The sequence below is a fragment of the Pseudopodoces humilis genome, chromosome 1, assembly GCF_049639895.1.
Source record: "Pseudopodoces humilis isolate 2021_Gansu_Grassland_sample_001 chromosome 1, ASM4963989v1, whole genome shotgun sequence".
Lineage (NCBI taxonomy): Eukaryota > Metazoa > Chordata > Aves > Passeriformes > Paridae > Pseudopodoces > Pseudopodoces humilis.
In genome coordinates, this window is record NC_142200.1 from 946996 (window position 1) to 963960 (window position 16965).

General features: G+C 53.8%; 4 protein-coding genes across 5 annotated transcripts; 3 read left to right on the top strand and 1 right to left on the bottom strand.

The window, feature by feature from the left end:
• The first annotated feature begins 1212 nt into the window (after nucleotides 1-1212).
• On the top strand, nucleotides 1213-1509 carry LOC102099792 (feather beta keratin-like). Its single transcript, XM_005516855.3, has one exon. It carries the CDS (start codon nucleotides 1213-1215, stop codon nucleotides 1507-1509), a length of 297 nt encoding a protein of 98 aa, XP_005516912.2.
• A 2557-nt stretch (nucleotides 1510-4066) lies between these two features.
• On the top strand, nucleotides 4067-4750 carry LOC102110375 (feather beta keratin-like). The gene is made up of 2 exons (XM_005517370.3): nucleotides 4067-4104; nucleotides 4285-4750. Exon 2 carries the CDS (start codon nucleotides 4305-4307, stop codon nucleotides 4611-4613), a length of 309 nt encoding a protein of 102 aa, XP_005517427.1. The 5' UTR covers nucleotides 4067-4104; nucleotides 4285-4304; the 3' UTR covers nucleotides 4614-4750.
• A 3979-nt stretch (nucleotides 4751-8729) lies between these two features.
• GFUS (GDP-L-fucose synthase) lies at nucleotides 8730-13344 on the top strand. Of its 2 annotated transcripts, none has more exons than XM_005516856.3 (11): nucleotides 8730-9021; nucleotides 9896-10058; nucleotides 10754-10868; nucleotides 11074-11202; nucleotides 11279-11352; nucleotides 11514-11647; nucleotides 11767-11831; nucleotides 12005-12071; nucleotides 12143-12222; nucleotides 12353-12452; nucleotides 12843-13343. In XM_005516856.3, the coding sequence occupies exons 2-11, from the start codon at nucleotides 9919-9921 to the stop codon at nucleotides 12896-12898; spliced, it is 960 nt and encodes a 319-aa protein (XP_005516913.1). In that variant the 5' UTR covers nucleotides 8730-9021; nucleotides 9896-9918; the 3' UTR covers nucleotides 12899-13343. The 2 variants fall into 2 exon arrangements, with proteins under 2 accessions (XP_005516913.1, XP_014109800.1); XM_014254325.2 differs by having other exon boundaries at nucleotides 9006-9128; nucleotides 12843-13344.
• Nucleotides 13342-16954, bottom strand: LOC148184991 (uncharacterized). Its single transcript, XM_088056300.1, has 11 exons — nucleotides 16819-16954; nucleotides 16391-16499; nucleotides 15907-15991; nucleotides 15720-15827; nucleotides 15493-15624; nucleotides 15242-15415; nucleotides 15061-15160; nucleotides 14400-14461; nucleotides 14082-14191; nucleotides 13742-13812; nucleotides 13342-13632 (listed from the first exon to the last, which is right to left on the bottom strand). The coding sequence occupies exons 2-11, from the start codon at nucleotides 16478-16480 to the stop codon at nucleotides 13506-13508; spliced, it is 1059 nt and encodes a 352-aa protein (XP_087912426.1). The 5' UTR covers nucleotides 16481-16499; nucleotides 16819-16954; the 3' UTR covers nucleotides 13342-13505.
• Between the last annotated feature and the right edge of the window lie 11 nt (nucleotides 16955-16965).

Genomic DNA, 16965 nt, shown 5'->3' on the forward strand with positions numbered 1-16965 from the left:
CTGTGTCGTATATTCTGGTTTCTCTGACACGCACCCTCCAAGCAAATCCTCCCAAATACCAACTCTCACTTAAAAGCTGCCAACAAGGTCGGATGGACACTGCCTTAAGAGCAGGAAGTGACAGTGAAGCATTGTGGTGAGAAAGACGCTCCCCACATCACAAATCACAAACTAATGCTAGTCAAAACCAAAATTATAATTTCTGTTCAGGTACCTCTAGAGATTAACAGGTTCAACCCTCTTTTTCTCTAAAGTTAATGTCTACAGTTCCTCCAAGTGCTCCTCACATGTCTTCTTATCCTGCACCATTTTCCTTACTAGATTTCACTCAGAGCCCACCAATGGAATCCCTCCTTTTGACTTAGCAGGATCCAAATGAGACCCTCACTATGGATGAACCAACACAAGCCATTGGACAGCAGGGGAGGCGTCACAGGGATTGTGTTCCCATATCCAGCAGGAAAGGACTGGCAGAAAGACGGGATTAGAATGTTGAAAACAGAATAGGGAGGGAGATAATGTGATGGAAGGGAACATCTGTACACCTCCAGAAGATTCCCAAAGCCCAGATAAGCCTGACTAGGCTTTTGGGGAATGAGGACCCTCTCCACAAGAACCCACAAACCACAGCACACCAGGGCCATGGGGTGACCTCACTCATGACACCTCACTCTCCAAAGCTTTGGTCACATCTACAGCCCTCCACAAAAAACATCATCATCAACAGCCTTTAGTCTCTAATACTTGCATTTGAAAGCTGCCGCCAAGGTCAGATGGACATGGACTCAAAAGCACGACATGACACAGTAGAGTTGTGGGATGGAAAACGCTGCCCACCACATGACCCATCATTCTGAGACAGCCAGGAACTGCATCCTGCAAAATGCCCCAAGGCCAAGGGACAAGGTGGTCCCACCCCTCCAGAACCAGCATAAAAGCCAGCCCAGCACCTCTGTCCCTCACACACTCCTCCTCACGCCTTCTGCTTCTGCTGACAACCAGGTGAGCCTCAAACCCCTGACCCTCCTGCTCCTGCACCCCTGGGCCCTCTCTTAGAGCATGCTCGGCCCCAGCCTCAGCAGCCCCCACACCTCCTCACAACCCTACAACAGCCTCCACACTCTGTCAACATGCTGACACATCTCCCCTTGCACCCTGCACCCCTGTCCTTTCTCACTCCCCTCTCTTCCAGGAATCCTCCACACCACACCCATGGCCTGCAACAACCTCTGCCGTCCCTGCGGACCCACCCCGCTGGCCAACAGCTGCAACGAGCCCTGTGCCCTGCAATGCCAGGACTCCCACGTTGTCATCAACCCTTCCCCTGTGCTTGTCACCATGCCAGGACCCATCATGACCTCCTTCCCCCAGAACACTGTCGTTGGATCCACCTCCTCGGCTGCCGTTGGTAGCGAACTCAATGCCCAGGGACAGCCCATCTCTGGTGGCTTTGGCTACGGGCTGGGAGGCCTGGGCTGCTATGGCAGAAGGGGCGGCTACATCTGCTAAGGGACCTGAGAACCACCCCTGACACCACCAACTCAGTGTGGTCACAACAGCTCTTGCCAGAAGCACCTGGGCTGATGGTTGCTCTAGTGGTACCTCACACCCAATTCATTCAGCTTCTTCTTTCCCATCATTCCTTCACTTCAATAAATTCTTCTTGCATCAAAACCTGAGTTGCCTCCTCTTTTTTTTGGAATTCCTCACACCCTCACCATGAGCAATGCCATCACTCAACCATTATGTTGGATATAAAAGGAGCAAAGGATGGTTCTTAGCAAATATCTCCCCAACAGTAACAACGAACACTGACACAGGAAACAGAGGACAAGTTGGGACCTTCCAGAACATGACACAAGCCCATCACCTGATACACCAAAGGCTTTGACACAACAGTTCTCTCCTGGGCACTGCTCTGTCAAAATCATTCCATGTCGGCACACACTTGAAACATTCTCTTCCCAGCAGCACTCTTGAGTTCACCCAGCAAAGAGAGCAATAACATCATGCACTTGGGCAGCAACTCCAGAGCACAAATGATTCCAGCCCCCTTCCTCAAGCAGCCTCAAGTAAGAGTAGGGTTTCCAGGACTGTGGCCAGTGGAGATTTGGACATTAAAGAAAAGAGACCACCTTGTCTCTTACATTCAGTGACCATCCACACACACTGAAAAATTCTTGCCTCCTTTGCCCAAGGGATTCCATCCACTTTCATTTGTGCACCTGCCCCCTTTTCCTTCATGTGGGCAGTGCTGAGAACAGCTGGGCTCTCACAAACTCCTGACATCCCCCAGCTCATCCTTGTCACTTCAGAATCCCAGCTGTCTCAGTCTCTCCTCTAGCAAACATTCTCCAGCCCTGGCACTATCTGGTGGCCCTCAACTGGTCTTCGTTCACTACCCACTTTTGTGCTTCTTCACCTGTGGATGTCAGAATTGTCCACACCACTCCACATGGGATCTCACCAGGGCTCTAAAGAGAGGAATGGCCACTTTTCCCAACTTCATGACAACAAGTTTCAGAAATCTGTCTTGGACACTGGGGACATCCTTTGAAGTAAAGTTCCACTGAGACCTTGTGGTTTCTGTGTTCTCCTCCAGCTGCTTTCCAGTCTCAGCCCCAAGCATGATCTGGAGCCCAATGCCATTCCTGCCCAGATGCAGAACTTCACACTTTCCACTCTTGGAATGCAGGGGATTCCTTCCACCCCTACACTCCAGACACATCTGACTGGTGACACAGACAAGTGTGATATCAGACACTGCACCATCTGCCAACTTGCTGAGGGGGAAACTCTCCCACTACCCACATTGAAGGGGAGAGTCCCGGTGATCACACCTGGCACAGATTCAGGGCCGGAACCAGCCTGACCAATCTGGGATACTTTTGGGCCCCTCTTCACAACACACCCATAAACCCATGACTTCCATGGCATTGACCTCACTGGTGTCACTGCACCTCTCCAAATATTGGTTGTCTTCAGTCCCCTTTGACACTCATCATCAACACCAGACTTTGCTCTCAAACACTCACACTTTAAAAGAAGAATGACCGCAATGGAAGGGGCAGCTCCTCATGCATGGCACAGTTGCAAAGCCCAGACCAGCCTGACATGGCTGCAATGGAATGGGGCCCCTCTTCACAACACACCCACAAACTAAACAATGCTACTGCCACAAAATGACCTCACTGATGACACCCTTACTTTTCCTCGGCTTTTGTTGTATTGTCTGGTTTTTTTGACATGCACCTTTCTAAGAATATCCACCAAACACCAACTCACAATTAAAAGCTGCCACCAAGGACAGATGGGCACTGCCTCAAGAGCAGGACATGACACTGCAGAGTAGTGGGGAGGAAAATACTCCTCACATTACAATTCAGAGGTCTTTGTCAGAGGAAACTGACATTATGGTTTCCTTTCAGGTACCTCTAGTAGTTCAGCCCTCTTTTTCTCCAAAATTAATGTCTGCAGTTCCTCCAACTGCTCCTCACATGTCTTCTTTTTATCATTTACCAGCTATGTATCAACCAACACAAGACCTTGGAGGTGCTTGAGTCATCCCTAAATCACAGGAACTGCCTTCCCATCTCCAGTGGGAAATGCCTGGAATATAGAAAGGTTTAGGAATTTCTTAACCTGGCAAGGTGACAGAAACTGTGATAGAAGGGGACACCTGTCACCCCCAAAAGATCGGCATAGCCCAAATGAGCCTGACATGGCTGTTGCAGAAGAGCTTGGTGCTCTTCACCACACACCCACAAAACCATAGCACACCACTGCCATAATGATGACATCCCGCCTCTCCAAAGCTCGGGTCACGTCTTCAGCCCTCTCAGATAAACATCAACAGCAGCCTTTGGTCTCTAATACTGGCATTTAAAAGCTTCCGCCAAGGTCACGGCCTCAAGAGTCAGACATGACACTGCAGAGTTGTGGGAAGCAAAACACTCCCCACCTCAGGACTCACCAGGCCAGCAAATTGCCCCAAGGCCATGGGACAAGGCTGTCCCGCCCCTCCAGGACCAGCATAAAAGCCGACCCAGAGCCTCTCTCCCTCACACACTTCTCCTCACACCTTCTGCTCCTGCTGACAACCAGGTGAGCCTCAAATCCCTGACCCTCCTGCTCCTCCACCCCTGGCTCCTCTCTTCCTGCATGCTCAGCCCCAGCCTCAGCAGCCTTCACGCACACACAACAGCCTCCACACTCCCTCACCCTCCTGCATCACTGCCCCTTGCACCCAGCATCCCCATCCTTTCTCACTCCCTTCTCTTCCAGGGCCCCTCTTCAACGCAACCATGGCCTGCAACAGCCTCTGCCAACCCTGTGGACCCACCCCGCTGGCCAACAGCTGCAACGAGCCCTGTGCCCTGCAATGCCAGGATTCCCGCGTCATCATCAACCCTTCCCCTGTGCTGGTCACCCTGCCAGGACCCATCATGACCTCCTTCCCCCAGAACACCGTCGTCGGATCCACCTCCTCGGCTGCCGTTGGTAGCGAACTCAATGCCCAGGGACAGCCCATCTCTGGTGGCTTTGGCTTTGGCCTTGGCTACGGGCTGGGAGGCCTGGGCTGCTATGGCAGAAGGGGCAGCTACATCTGCTGAGGACCCTCAGCATCACCCCTGACACCATGATGTTGGGGTTCTGGCAAGGGTTCCTGCAAGCAATGCACCCCAGCTGATGGCTGACCTACCTGAACCTCACATTGGATCCCTTCCACTTGCTGCTCCTATTTCTTCATTCTTTGGCCTCAATAAAGTTTTCCTCCAGCAAAGCCTCAGATGCCTCCTCTTCTTATGCCAGACTTCTGCAGCTACACCCAGCACAGATATTTTGCTCCCAGGATAAATAGCTGCAATCTCTGTGATACCATCTTCACTTTCAGAGAGGTACCAGGACCACCCATGGAAGGTCCCATTTCTTTGTCCCCTCTTCCTTCCAGGGCCTTGGCTTACCAAACTTTCCAGGTGATCACACCCCTTTCTGTGAGTTCCTCAGCTGAGCCAGGTGATGGCCATTGTTGCATTGTCCATCTGGCTGCAGGGTCCCCATTCCACCTCCTAGGGAATCTCCAGGCCAGGATCTCACCTTGTTATGAGGTATTCAAGTGATCCTCGATGGAGATCCCCCTTTCCCTCCTCACTGCAAGGTCCCATTAAAGGGGGCCTCCAGACCACCCTCCTCCCTGTTTAGAGTCCCTGGATCATGCGTGCTGCTGACCCCAAGCCACCAACCCTCTGCTCTGAGGTCACCAAGCATGTCCTCATTATGGCCTGACTCCCACCAAGTCACTGTGGATTCCTGAGGCACAGCATGGAGACCTGGGAACAAGATGCAGGGACAAGCCTGTGACCCTGCTAAGAAGATGGTGTCCTTTGTGCCACCCTCCTGCCTCTATGCCTCCCAATTTTGACACTCCAACACGGATTTTTGTGTTATAAAGATCTTTGGTCTCCCCAGATTGCTTCGCACCAGTGACATTCACTCTTTCTTCTCCTTTGATGTGTTTTTTTTTTTGCTGTACAAAGGCTCCCAGCAAACAGGTGAGCTCTGGGCTGACACACGAGTTCAAAGTCTCCAGGGCTTTTGGCAGCACTAAAATATTCATCAAAAGCAAATTAAAATAACATCTCTGGAGCAGCTGGAGCCCAGAGAGCTGGAGAACTCCATGCACAGCTGGATTCAGATTTGGTTCAAAGAGGAAGAGTTTGCTGAGGAACAAAGCCCTTCCCTAAAACAAAAACTAAACAGCCCCTGCATCTGAGCTGGAAAAAGAGAGCGGGAATAGGTTTGGAACTGTTTGGCCTTTTTATTTCTTGATTTAGTGTAAAGAGTGCATTTCCCCTGGTTGGCCTTGAGGCACGAACTTCAGGTAATCTTCAAGCAAAGTCTAACCCATAAAGAGACAAATTTAAGTAATCCGTGCTCTAATACTCATTCACCTTGGAGTTCATCCAGCTTGACATCAACACTTGGACAGAAACAAGAGCAGGATTTCACCTTCCCAAGGTCCTGGGACATGCCCAAGCAGCCAGACCCAGCGGGATGTCTGCCTCATCCCAAACCTGCGCCAGAGACGCTCTTTTTTGGGCACAGTCAGCTCACGTGGATTCCAGGGAACAGTGGGAGGAGACTCAGATCCATATCCACAGTGTCCTGCACCCACATTCCTCTCTCCTATCCACCCTGGGAAATCCAAGTCCCTTGGGTTTCCCCCTGTCCAGTTCTCTGCATTCCATCCAAGGAGACCCCAAGCAGGTGGGATGGGCTGGAAGAGGTGGCATCTCTTCCAGTGTCTCTCCATGGGATTCACACCCACCTAGCCAAGATTCCACTCCCAGAACAACCCCAAACCCCATCATGGAGCAGTGGCAGGTTCATCTCCCTCCTCCAGAGGACTGGACTCGACAAGATGAAATAAAAAATTATGGTGGAAAGGACATTCTTGTGCAGCAGCTGCTCCCAATCCCATGAACAGGGTTTCTTGGAATATCTGTGGCCAGCACCCCCATCCCCATCCCACTTTCCCCTCTTTGCTTTTGGATAACTCCCACTGGCAAAGGGCTGCACACTGTGGGGAGCAACCCCCAATCCCTATGGAAACTGGCACAGGAGATCCTGTGGGAAAAGGGGTCACTGCTGGTGTGCTGCTCCCTAAAAAAGAGCTTTAAAGCTGAAGTTTTAGTGGGGAAGAGATGCTTAGAGCTCTCACCTGGGCTCCTGGAGCTTGGCTGCAGCCGTAAAGCATCATCCTCAGACAGCTTCCACCTGGGATAAGCAGCACCCGGGAATCTCATACCCATCTGCCCCACTTTCCTACGAGGCACAGGGAGGGCAAAGTAGGGAGTGGGACTGGACCCAAAACCGTTCCAGAGAAATAGGTCACCCACAAGGAAGCTTTGTGACGGAACCGACGCCTCACATGAAGCAGCGGTTCTCTGACAGGACTTGGCCAAGCCACCCAAGCTGCCGGCTGGAAGGTCCTGGGATGTCCTCTGGATCATGTCACGCAGACGCCCTGCCCAGGTGAGCTAATGGGTCTGCTCTGGGCTTTGATCCTCAAATCCCAAGGCCTTGTTAGATAACATCAGAAGCCTGGGTGATATTTCATTAACAAACGAGTCTGTCCCATGTGGTCGCCGCAACTTTATCCCTTTCCCCTGTGATCTTCCCTCATGCTCCAACATTTCTTGGGTAATTAGCCCCAGAATTAGCATATTTAAGCTCCGAAATTACTACATTTAATGCAACACCGTGGTTATTCGAGTGCTGTCACAGCAGCTCTTGGCTGCGCCACCTCCCAGCAATTCCTTGGCCGAAACACGGGTTTATCCCTAATTAGTCTCCCAAAAATTGCAGGAGGCAGCAGGAAGATCTTATCCTCCCACCAGCACGTGGAAAATCTTCCTTGGCTTTTCCCCCCCATCTCTGGGAATGTTCAAGGCTACATTGGAGCAACCTGGTGTGGTCTAGTGGAAGGTGTCCTTGCCCATGGCAGGGGGTTGGAATGGGATGATTTTTATTTGTGGGAATGATTTTATTCCAACCCAAACCCTTTTATTCCATAATTTCACCGTGAAGTGAGGTGGAAGCGTGGATGTAGCTGGATCTGACTCATCCCAACATCAACGTGAGGTTTCTTCTTGCCAAACCTCAGTGCCTCGTGGAGGATGCAGGACAGACATGGAATTAGCTGGCATGGAGAAGGAGCTTCAGTGTCCATCCCTGGCTCCATGGGTGATCCTGTAAAACATCAGGTGGGAACAATACCAAGACTCCTGGGAGTGGGATTTTGGAGCTGGGAAAGGCCTGGAAGGGCTGGGCACATGCTGGGACTCAGCCAGCTGGGAGAGGGGATGGGCACTTCCAGGGGACACAGGCACAAGATAACATCTTTTAATATGCAAATGACACCCCCCAACTCCCAAGCAAGGAGGTCCCCAAGGATTCAGCCTTCCCTGAGACTTTCCCAAAGGAAAAGGGCACATTTCCAGGTCTCACCCAGGAGAAAATGAATGAAAAACTAATTTTCTATTGCTCCTCTACACTGGGGCTATCTGCTTTGGCAGAAGGAAATGTGGGAATTCCTGGCTGCGTCTCCCTAAATTCCACTTTCAAAATTTTAATTTAGAGCAAAACCCTGCCTTTGCCTCACAAAAATCCCGAAGGAAAAGCCAGCTGGAAGTGAGGGTGGAGTGGGTGCCTTCAAAACCATCCCCCACCTGCAGGAAAACTCTGCTCATTTTTAATCTCAGTTTAAGTGCATTAAAAGTGATTAAAACCTTTTCACATAGAAATCCCTTTTGATGAGCCCGTTTGCGGGGGGGGCGGGGGGGAGAACGACGACCTGGGAACCCCCTTTCCCTGCACCCCTTTCCGTGCTTCTGCACCCCTTCCCTTGCTTCTGCACCCCTTCCCATGAACCCCCTTAAAACCCCTGCATCCCCTTCCCATCCACCCTTCCCTTCACCTCCATTCCCTTCCCTGCACCCCCTTTTCCTTCAACCCCTCCTTTTCCCTGTATCTTATTTCCCCACCCGCACCCCCTTCTCTTCCCATGCACCTCTTCCTTCCTTGCACTCCCTTCCCTTATCACTCTTCCTATCCCAAAATCCCGTCTCCTGCGCCCTCTCCTTTCCCCTGCTTCCGGGCATGGACTACATTTCCCGACGAGCCAAGCGGCAGCGCCCGGTGACGGCGGCGGAAGAAGCCGAGCGCAACCGAATCGAGTAGAGCGAAGCCGAACTCAGCCGAGACTCCAATGAGCTAACTCGAGTGACCCCGAATCCAGCCGAGCCCCCAACGAGCCGAGCGGAACCGAGCCTTACCGAGCCCCTACGAAGCAGAGCCGAGTACAGCCGAACACAGCCGAGCCCCCAACGAGCCGAGCCGCGTGCAGCCGAACACAGCCGAGCCCTCACCGACCCAACCCGAGCCCGCACCGAGCCGAGCGCAGCCGAACTCAACCGAGCGTAGCCGAGCGCACCCGAGTGGCCCCGAATCCAGCCGAGGGTGAGACGCGCCCCTCACCCCATTAAGGGACATTTTGGGGGACAGGAGCCCCCCCCAGGCCGGTGGGGAGGAGAAGCGGGGGGTCCCCAGAGTGCGGGGACAGGACGGTAGGGAGGGCAGGGGGACGGGAGGTTGTGGGTTGGGAGGGGAGACGCGCTTCGGGACGGGAGGGGGTGCGGGGAGATTGGGGTGCGGGGATGCAGGAGTGGGATTTGGGGTTCAGGGGAGGTGAGGGGGTTAGGACTGGGTTCAGAGCTGGGACTTGGGGTGCAGTGCTGAGGTTTGAGGGGCAAGGGAGGCGTGGGATGCAATCCTGGGTGCAGACCTGGGATTTGGGGTACAGGGGAGGTTTAGGCTGCAAACATAAGGCTTGGGGTGCAGGGGGAAATTCGGGGTTAAGGGGGAGATCTGGGGTGCAGACCCGGGGTGCAGAGGGAGATTTGGGGTACAGAAGGAGATCTGGGGTGCAGGGCGAGATTTGAGGTGCAGACACAAGACTCAGAGTTCAGGAATAGATCTGGGATGAATCCCTGGGAAGAAAGGGAGAGATTTGGGATGTGGGGGGCGATTTGGGGGTGCAGAAGGAGATTTGGGGCACGCACCTGGGGGTGCAGGTGCCCCTCCCTTTCCAGAGGCCGGGCAGTGCCACGTGGCAGGTCTGGCCCTGGCCCAGGTGGCCTCCAGCTGAGGAGTTTCAGCCCGATCACAACCAAACACACCCCTTTTTCCACTCACCTTTTTGCCAGAAAGGCAGAAATTTTCCCCCTGAAAAACAATCCCACCTGCCTGGGATGTGGGTGATGCTCGTGAGTGCCCACACCAGGGTGGTCCATCCTGAAGTGCATCCCGAGGTGATCCCAACTTGTCCTCCCAGCTCCTCCCTGCAGGGTTTTGGCCATGACGGAGGTGACCAAGCGCATCCTGGTGACAGGTGGCACCGGCTTGGTGGGCAGAGCCATTGAGAAGGTGGTGGCCGATGGAGAGGGGCAGCCGGACGAGGAGTGGATCTTCGTGTCCTCCCGAGACGCTGACTTGACGTGAGTTGCGTTTCTCCTTGGAAACCCTGGAATTTGCTCTGTCAACCCCAATAAACCCCAGAATTCCCCATTCCAGGGTTTAGTTTTTCTTCTGAATCTCCCCAAGTCTGCTCTGGTGACCGTAAAATTTCCCATCTCAGGATTGTGTTTTTTCCTTGGAAATACCTCAACTTGCTCTGTCAACCCCACCAAATCTCAAATTTTCCCATTGCAGTGTTTGATTTTTCCTTGGAAACAACCCAATCTGCTCTGTTGACCCTAACAAACACCAAAATTTCCCATCCCAGGATTTGGTTTTTCCTTGAAAAGACCCCAGTCTGCTCTGTTGACCTCAATGAACCCCAAGTTTTCCCATCCCAGGACTGGGCTTTTTGCCTTGGAATTGCCCCAGTCTGCTCTGGTGACCCCAAAATTTCCTTTCCCTGGATTTGAAACACCCCAGTATGCTCTGTCAACCCCACTGAACCCCAAATTTTCCATCCCAGAATTTGGGTTTTCCTTGGAAAGACCCCAGTTTGTTCTGTTGACCTTACCCAGTCCCAATTTTCCCATCAGAAGACTAGATTTTTCCTTAGAAACTCCCCAACCTACCCCCACCAAACCCCAAAATTTCTTTTCCTAGGATTGGGTTTTTCCACAGAAACACCTCAATTTGCCCTGCTGACCCCATTGAATCCCAAAATTTCCCATTCCAGGAGCAGCTCCGAGACCAAAGCCCTGTTTGAGAGGCACAAGCCCACCCACGTCATCCACCTGGCTGCCATGGTCGGAGGCCTCTTCAAAAACCTCCGCTCCAACCTGGATTTTTGGGTGAGTATCCATGGAATTGGTGCTGTCGGGATCCGTGTGGGTGCTGCACTCCCTAAATTTGGATATGGGCACTCAGGGATGTGGCTTGCTCTGCTCCCAGAGCCGAACCAGAGTTCCAGTGGCTTCTGGAGTTATTAATGAGTTGTTGGTGAAGGGATTTGGGGATCCCTGACCCCATGATCCTGATAAACATTCCCTTTCCCAGAGGACAAACATACACATCAACGACAACGTCCTGCACTCAGCCCATGAGCTGGGGGTGCAGAAGGTGGTCTCCTGCCTCTCCACCTGCATCTTCCCGGACAAGACCACCTACCCCATTGACGAGACCATGGTGAGAATCCCCATTCCCACACAAAATCCAGAGAAAGTCCCTGCTCTGCTTAATTTATCTGCTCTGATATTCCTAGATCCACAACGGGCCACCTCATAGCTCCAACTTCGGCTACTCCTATGCCAAGAGGATGATTGATGTCCAAAATAGGTGAATTGGGAACATGGGAGTTTTCAAGGCAAGGGGAATCCAGTGGGATTTCCAGGTGGAAGTTGGGGAGATACCTGGGCTCAGCAAGTGAAGGTGCTGCTGGCTGGGGTTTTTTAGGGGCACATCAGCCCACCCACCATCCCTTCCCTGCTCTCATCCAGGGGTTATTCCGAGCAGCACGGCCGATGTTTCACTGCTGTGATTCCCACCAACGTCTTCGGGCCGCACGACAACTTCAACATTGAGGACGGCCACGTCCTGCCTGGGCTCATCCACAAGGTCTACCTGGCCAAACGTGAGGGTGGCAGGACTTCCAGGGATTTTTTGGGGGAGAAATGAGGGGTTTTTCTTTCCCACCTGCTCTGTGGGATGGTTAGAGGTGGCTCTGGTGGTCATGGCTCCTTCCTCCTGCAGAGTCCGGCTCTGCTCTGACCGTCTGGGGAACGGGCAAGCCCAGGAGACAATTCATCTATTCTCTGGTAGGTGTGGCCTTGGGAAGCAGGGAATTGGTCTGGAGGACCCACTGGCAGGACCCCAGAGGGGTCTGAACCCCCCTGGCTTGTCCTGGGCCATCCCCAGAGTTGTGTCCCCTTCAGATGGGAGGGCTGGGGGACATCAGTGACCTCTCCAAGAGTTGTCTGCTCTTCCACAGGACCTGGCCCGACTTTTCCTTTGGGTCCTGCGGGAATACGATGAGGTGGAACCAATCATTTTGTCAGGTAAGGCCTGACTTCTCCCCAGGAGTCCCCTCTCCATGAGGGAACAGCCATGATCCTTCCCTTCTCCACAGTGGGAGAAGAAGATGAAGTCTCCATCCGGGAAGCAGCAGAGGCCATCGCGGAGGCCATGGAATTCAGGGGAGAGCTCGTTGTATCCTTCACAAAAGGCTAAGCCCCTCTTCCCACCAGCTCCCTTGAGAGATTCCATGATCCAGAGGATCCTTCCCACCAAAGGAGCAAAAGCAAGGCCTGTTTTTCCTCCTTAATCCTTCCCATCCCAGTTTGACACCACCAAGTCCGATGGGCAGTTCAAGAAGACGGCCAGCAATGCCAAGCTCCGGCAGTACCTGCCCGGATTCCAGTTCACACCTTTCAGGAAAGGTGAGATGGGGGAGTCTCCAAGAGACACCAGGGGTCCTACCCCATGCCATCAGCCTTGGTGGCATCAAGGTGGTCCATCCTTTCCCGATGAAGAATGAGGGTGATGAAATACTGGCATGGGTTGCCCAGGGAGGTGGTGGTTTCTCCATCCCTGGAAATATCCAAGGTCAGGTTGGATGGGGCATGGAGCAGCCTGGTCTCTTAGGAGGTGTCTCCTTTCTTGGTGGTTGGGTAAGACCTAAAAAAAGTCCCTTCCAACCCAGCCTATTCTATGATTAAATGACCAAAATCCATTCCCAGTCCCCAAACCCATCCTGTGATTCTATACCAAAATCCATTCCCAAAATCCATTCCCAATACCCAAACACATCCAATTTTCTCCCTCCCCAGCTGTGAAGGAAACCTGTGCCTGGTTCAATGCCAACTATGCCACTGCCAGGAAGTGACAGCACCGGGACTGGGATCACCCGGCACCGGGATCATCCTCTTCAACTCAGGGTTGTCCTTTGCTGGGGCAGAGGACAGGGCTGGGGGGGTGACAGTGACATTTCCAAAGCAAAAACAGGAGCCTGGGGAGCAGCTCCCACATTCCTGCCCCACTGCTGGGAGCGGCGCAGGACGCCCAGGGCAGGGGGGAAGAAGGTTGGAGCATCCCAAAAAGATCCCAAGTCAAGTAGTAGGAGCCAACTGGAGCCACATCACCGTGGCTGTGTCCAAGAGGGTGGTGGCTCTGAGCTGTTCATGAGCTACACTAATTACCTGCAATTAGGTGTAATAAACAGAAGGCAATCAGGATTCCAGGGCATGGAAATGGCAGCAGGGAATTTGCTGCTCTTGGCACTTGGGGATGATCCCACAGCCCCCCATCTCAGGATAAGAATGGAAAAGATTGCAGCTGTAAATGTGGCATTTATTAAAATATATGCAAATAGCATAAAACTGGTGGGATAATGAACATCTGCCCTGTACCCACATCCAGTGGCATCCATGTTCTCCACCAGGTCTGGAATAACCATAAAAAGGGTTAAAACCTCTCTGTGAGGGAGTAGAAGGTCAAAAATGAGGGGGTGAATCCATGGCCAAGCTACTGCCAGTGATGTGGATGTGGCAGAATTCCTGCCCAGGAATGGCTTTCTTCCGGCACCGCTGCCCAGCCCTGGTGAGCCCCTGGCATGGAGACCTAAAGAGGAGAAACTCGTAGGCACCCCAGGAAGCCACCAGCAGTGGGGTCTCCCCCTGAGGTGACACCAAGTCACAGAGAAGGGACATTCTGGGTGGTTGCTGCTCACATGTTGGCTCTCGGGCTGCAGGGCTTGGGCTTCCAGAGCTTCCCAGCATCCACAACCGGCTCTGGTGTCACCTGGTTTGGGAAGAAGGGGGCTCCTGCAGATGTCCCTTGTCCCCTGGGGTGCCTTGGCCTTCCTTCAGGACACCCACTCCCAAATTTCTCCCTATATGTCATGTCCCCAGCCCTGTCAGTCTCCCAGTGGGTTGTCCCATGCCCAGAGGTGCCACCATGGTGAGGATACCCCAGCCTTGGAGGACCTGACCCTCAGAGACCCAGCTGGCCCCCAAGAGCAGATTTTGGGGAACAACACCAACATGGGGACATCCCACCCAGCATCTTACCCCACATGAGCTTGGTGTTGTCCTCTGGCCACCGGGGTCGGGTGACACTTGCTTAGTGAATCCGGGAATGTCCCCGGTCACCTCTTGGCGCTGCTCCAGGTATGAGGGCTCTGCAAGAACATGGCAGGGGTGGAGATACCCTCCCAGTGCTCCTGTCCCCAGGTGGTGGATGGGGACACTGGGGTGCTGGCACATGCCCTGGCAGAGCTTGGGGACACTCTGGGATAACACACATGTCCCAGCACAAGATGGGGACATGTCAGGGCTTTGGATCTGTCCTACAACCACCACACGTCCCACCTTGTGGGAACCTCTCACCTTGCAGGCAGCTTATCTCCATCCTGTCCAGTTCCTCTTGCAGCAGCTCTATATTGCATTCCCTGGGAGGGAGGAAGGAAAACCAGAATCCTGTCATCTTGGTGGCTTCTGTGTCACCACCACAATGGAGACATGCACCTCTCCATCCTCTCCACGCCCTTCTCTGAGCAGAAATTGGTCAGGGAATTGGAAAGACAAGCAAAAAAAACATAGGAAAGCCATCGGCATGTGTCCTCTCTTTTCTTGGAGACCTCTGCCAGATGGCTCCAGGATGAGACACCCAGGGATGTGACACTGAGTAGAAACAGGACATGGAGTTGGGACGAGATGCCCAAAAGCCATAGGAAAGCCATCAAGATATGTCCTGTCCTTCCCTGGAGACCTCTGCCAGACGGCTCCAGGATTGAACATACAGGATGGGAAATCCAGGATGAGACAGCAAGGATGGGATACCCAGGATGGAACATCTGAGCAGAAATGGGGGAAGGAATTGGGATGAGGTGTCCAAAAGCCATAGGGAAGCCACCAAGATGTGTCCTGTCCCTTCCTGAGAACTTGGGAGACCCAGATGTCTCCAGGGTGGAAAATCCAGAGTGAGACAACAAAGATGGGACCCAGCAGCTCCCAAGGGTTCCATGCCACCTCCTCAACTGTCCCCTACCTCTCTGGGGTGGAGGTGAGACGGTACAGGGGCTCTTCCCGGGGAACAACTGGCCGGATCCTTCTGGCACCACGGCAGGCGGGTGCCACCAGCAAATGCCCTGTGGGAAAACAAGAGGGTGGGAGAGGAGCCCACCCAGGGTGGTGTGTCCCCTACCAGGTGTCCCTACACTCATCCCCACCTGCCACAGCAAGGAGCAGAAGAGTGGACATTGCTGGAATGCCGAGGGCGCTGGAAGTGAGGAAGAGGAGGAGGAGAAGGATGGCCTGGAATGATGCTGGCACCAGTGGGAGAAGCAGGAGCATGAAGTATGAGCCGTGTGGGATGCAGGAGGAGGTGGCACTTTGGCTCTGACCTGTGGGATGGGGAAGAAAAGCCTGGTGTTGGCACTCGCCAGCTCCCATCGATCCTCCAGCACCCATTCCTGCTCACCATCCAGGTCAGGGATGGCTTTGAGGTGCTCCAGGTGGCTTCGTGCATCTTCCAAGACTGTCAGCATCAGCTCCAGGCTCTGGTTGACCTTCCGCAGCTTCTCCATCACCTCCTGAAGGACCAGGTTGCTCTCTGCATATGGAAAAGATGGACTCAGCAGTGGGATGAGCTGAGGAAGATGCACCCTGGTGTGAAAAAGCTGGGAATGGGATGTGCTGTGTTCCCACCTGGTTGGGGATGAATATCCTGAGTTCTTTCCTGCTCCTGATGGAGGTTGGATGGGACAACCTGGTGTCCTCCCTGGAGCTGCGCAGCCCCACGGCTGCTCACATTCCCTGTGGGGAGGGAAAAGAAGTTGGATCAGTCCCAGAGTGGGATATGGGAATGTTGCAGCGTCCCAACCCTGGCTCATACCTATCTGGTGGGCGATGTCCTGCATAAGCTGGGCCATGGGGGTCTCATCCAGCACTGACCTCATCCAGGTCTCCCAGAGCTTCTCCTGAGGTGAAAATTTGCGGGGTGATGATGGGGGAATGCTGTTTCTCCCCATGGACACCTCAAAACGAGCCCTTGGCACCCCTGGGTGCTCCCAGCATGGGATGGAGGGACAAAGGAGGGGGTTTGGGGATGTAAAATGTGGAAAAAGGTGTGAACTCACCCCAGAATTTGGCTTCCACCTCCCAAAAGCCATATCTACACCAAGCAAAGAGGCTGCCTAGGATAGGGGATCCCAGAATCCCAATTTCCCAGCTGGGGAGAGTCCCACAGCTACCAGACAGTGACAGGAGTCCAGGTGTGACTTCTCCCAGGATGTGGCTTCATCCTGGCTGTGACCCATGGCTGTCTTGAGGGGGGATTTGTGGAGGGAAACCCCAGCTCCGGTGAGGGGGATCCCCACCTTCTTTGGGGAGGCAGCAAGGCCCAGCCACCCCAAAAACCCAGCAGTGGTACACAGGAGCAGCACAGCCCAGGAGCTCTGGAGCAGCATGATGGGAATGGAAGGGATCCTGTGGGGAAAAGAGGGTGAGAAGAAGCCCCCCATACTCACGGACAAATTACAGGACCACCCTCCCCAAATTTCGGGGACCCACCCCACTAAGGGAACCTCCCATAGTCCCAGGGATGCTGGTGGGTGAGGGTACTATGGGAAGAAGAGGATGAGGAGCACCACGGAGTGGGAAGCAGCTCCCACACCCACGGACTAATTAGGGGACACCCCCTCGGAGAGTATCCCCCCATAAACCCGTGGATGCCGGCGGGTGGGGGGGAGGAGAGTGGGGAGTGGACAACTTTGGGGACTTCCCCCACGCCAAATTTAGTCCCCACCCCCCTGGTGGCGATCCTCCCGTGGCCCCAGGGGTGCCGGGGCTCCGCCAAGAGCTGCGGGGAAGGTTTGGGAAGAGTCAAGAACTCCCTCCGGGACCCCCACGCGTGGCCCTGCGCGAACCACGTGGCGCCGGCGCACGCGCAGTT

Excerpts from the sequence above, each read along its gene's own strand:
- LOC102099792 (XM_005516855.3), top strand. The coding sequence starts at position 1,213 with ATGGCCTGCAACAACCTCTGCCGTCCCTGCGGACCCACCCCGCTGGCC.
- LOC102110375 (XM_005517370.3), top strand. The coding sequence starts at position 4,305 with ATGGCCTGCAACAGCCTCTGCCAACCCTGTGGACCCACCCCGCTGGCC.
- GFUS (XM_005516856.3), top strand. The coding sequence starts at position 9,919 with ATGACGGAGGTGACCAAGCGCATCCTGGTGACAGGTGGCACCGGCTTG. Across the intron at positions 11,353-11,513 it reads ATGATTGATGTCCAAAATAG|GGGTTATTCCGAGCAGCACG; the intron begins GTGAATTGGGAA and ends GCTCTCATCCAG. Across the intron at positions 12,453-12,842 it reads GTTCACACCTTTCAGGAAAG|CTGTGAAGGAAACCTGTGCC; the intron begins GTGAGATGGGGG and ends CTCCCTCCCCAG.
- LOC148184991 (XM_088056300.1), bottom strand. The coding sequence starts at position 16,480 with ATGCTGCTCCAGAGCTCCTGGGCTGTGCTGCTCCTGTGTACCACTGCT. Across the intron at positions 15,828-15,906 it reads GGACATCGCCCACCAGATAG|GGAATGTGAGCAGCCGTGGG; the intron begins GTATGAGCCAGG and ends CCCTCCCCACAG. Across the intron at positions 15,416-15,492 it reads AGCCATCCCTGACCTGGATG|GTCAGAGCCAAAGTGCCACC; the intron begins GTGAGCAGGAAT and ends CCCATCCCACAG.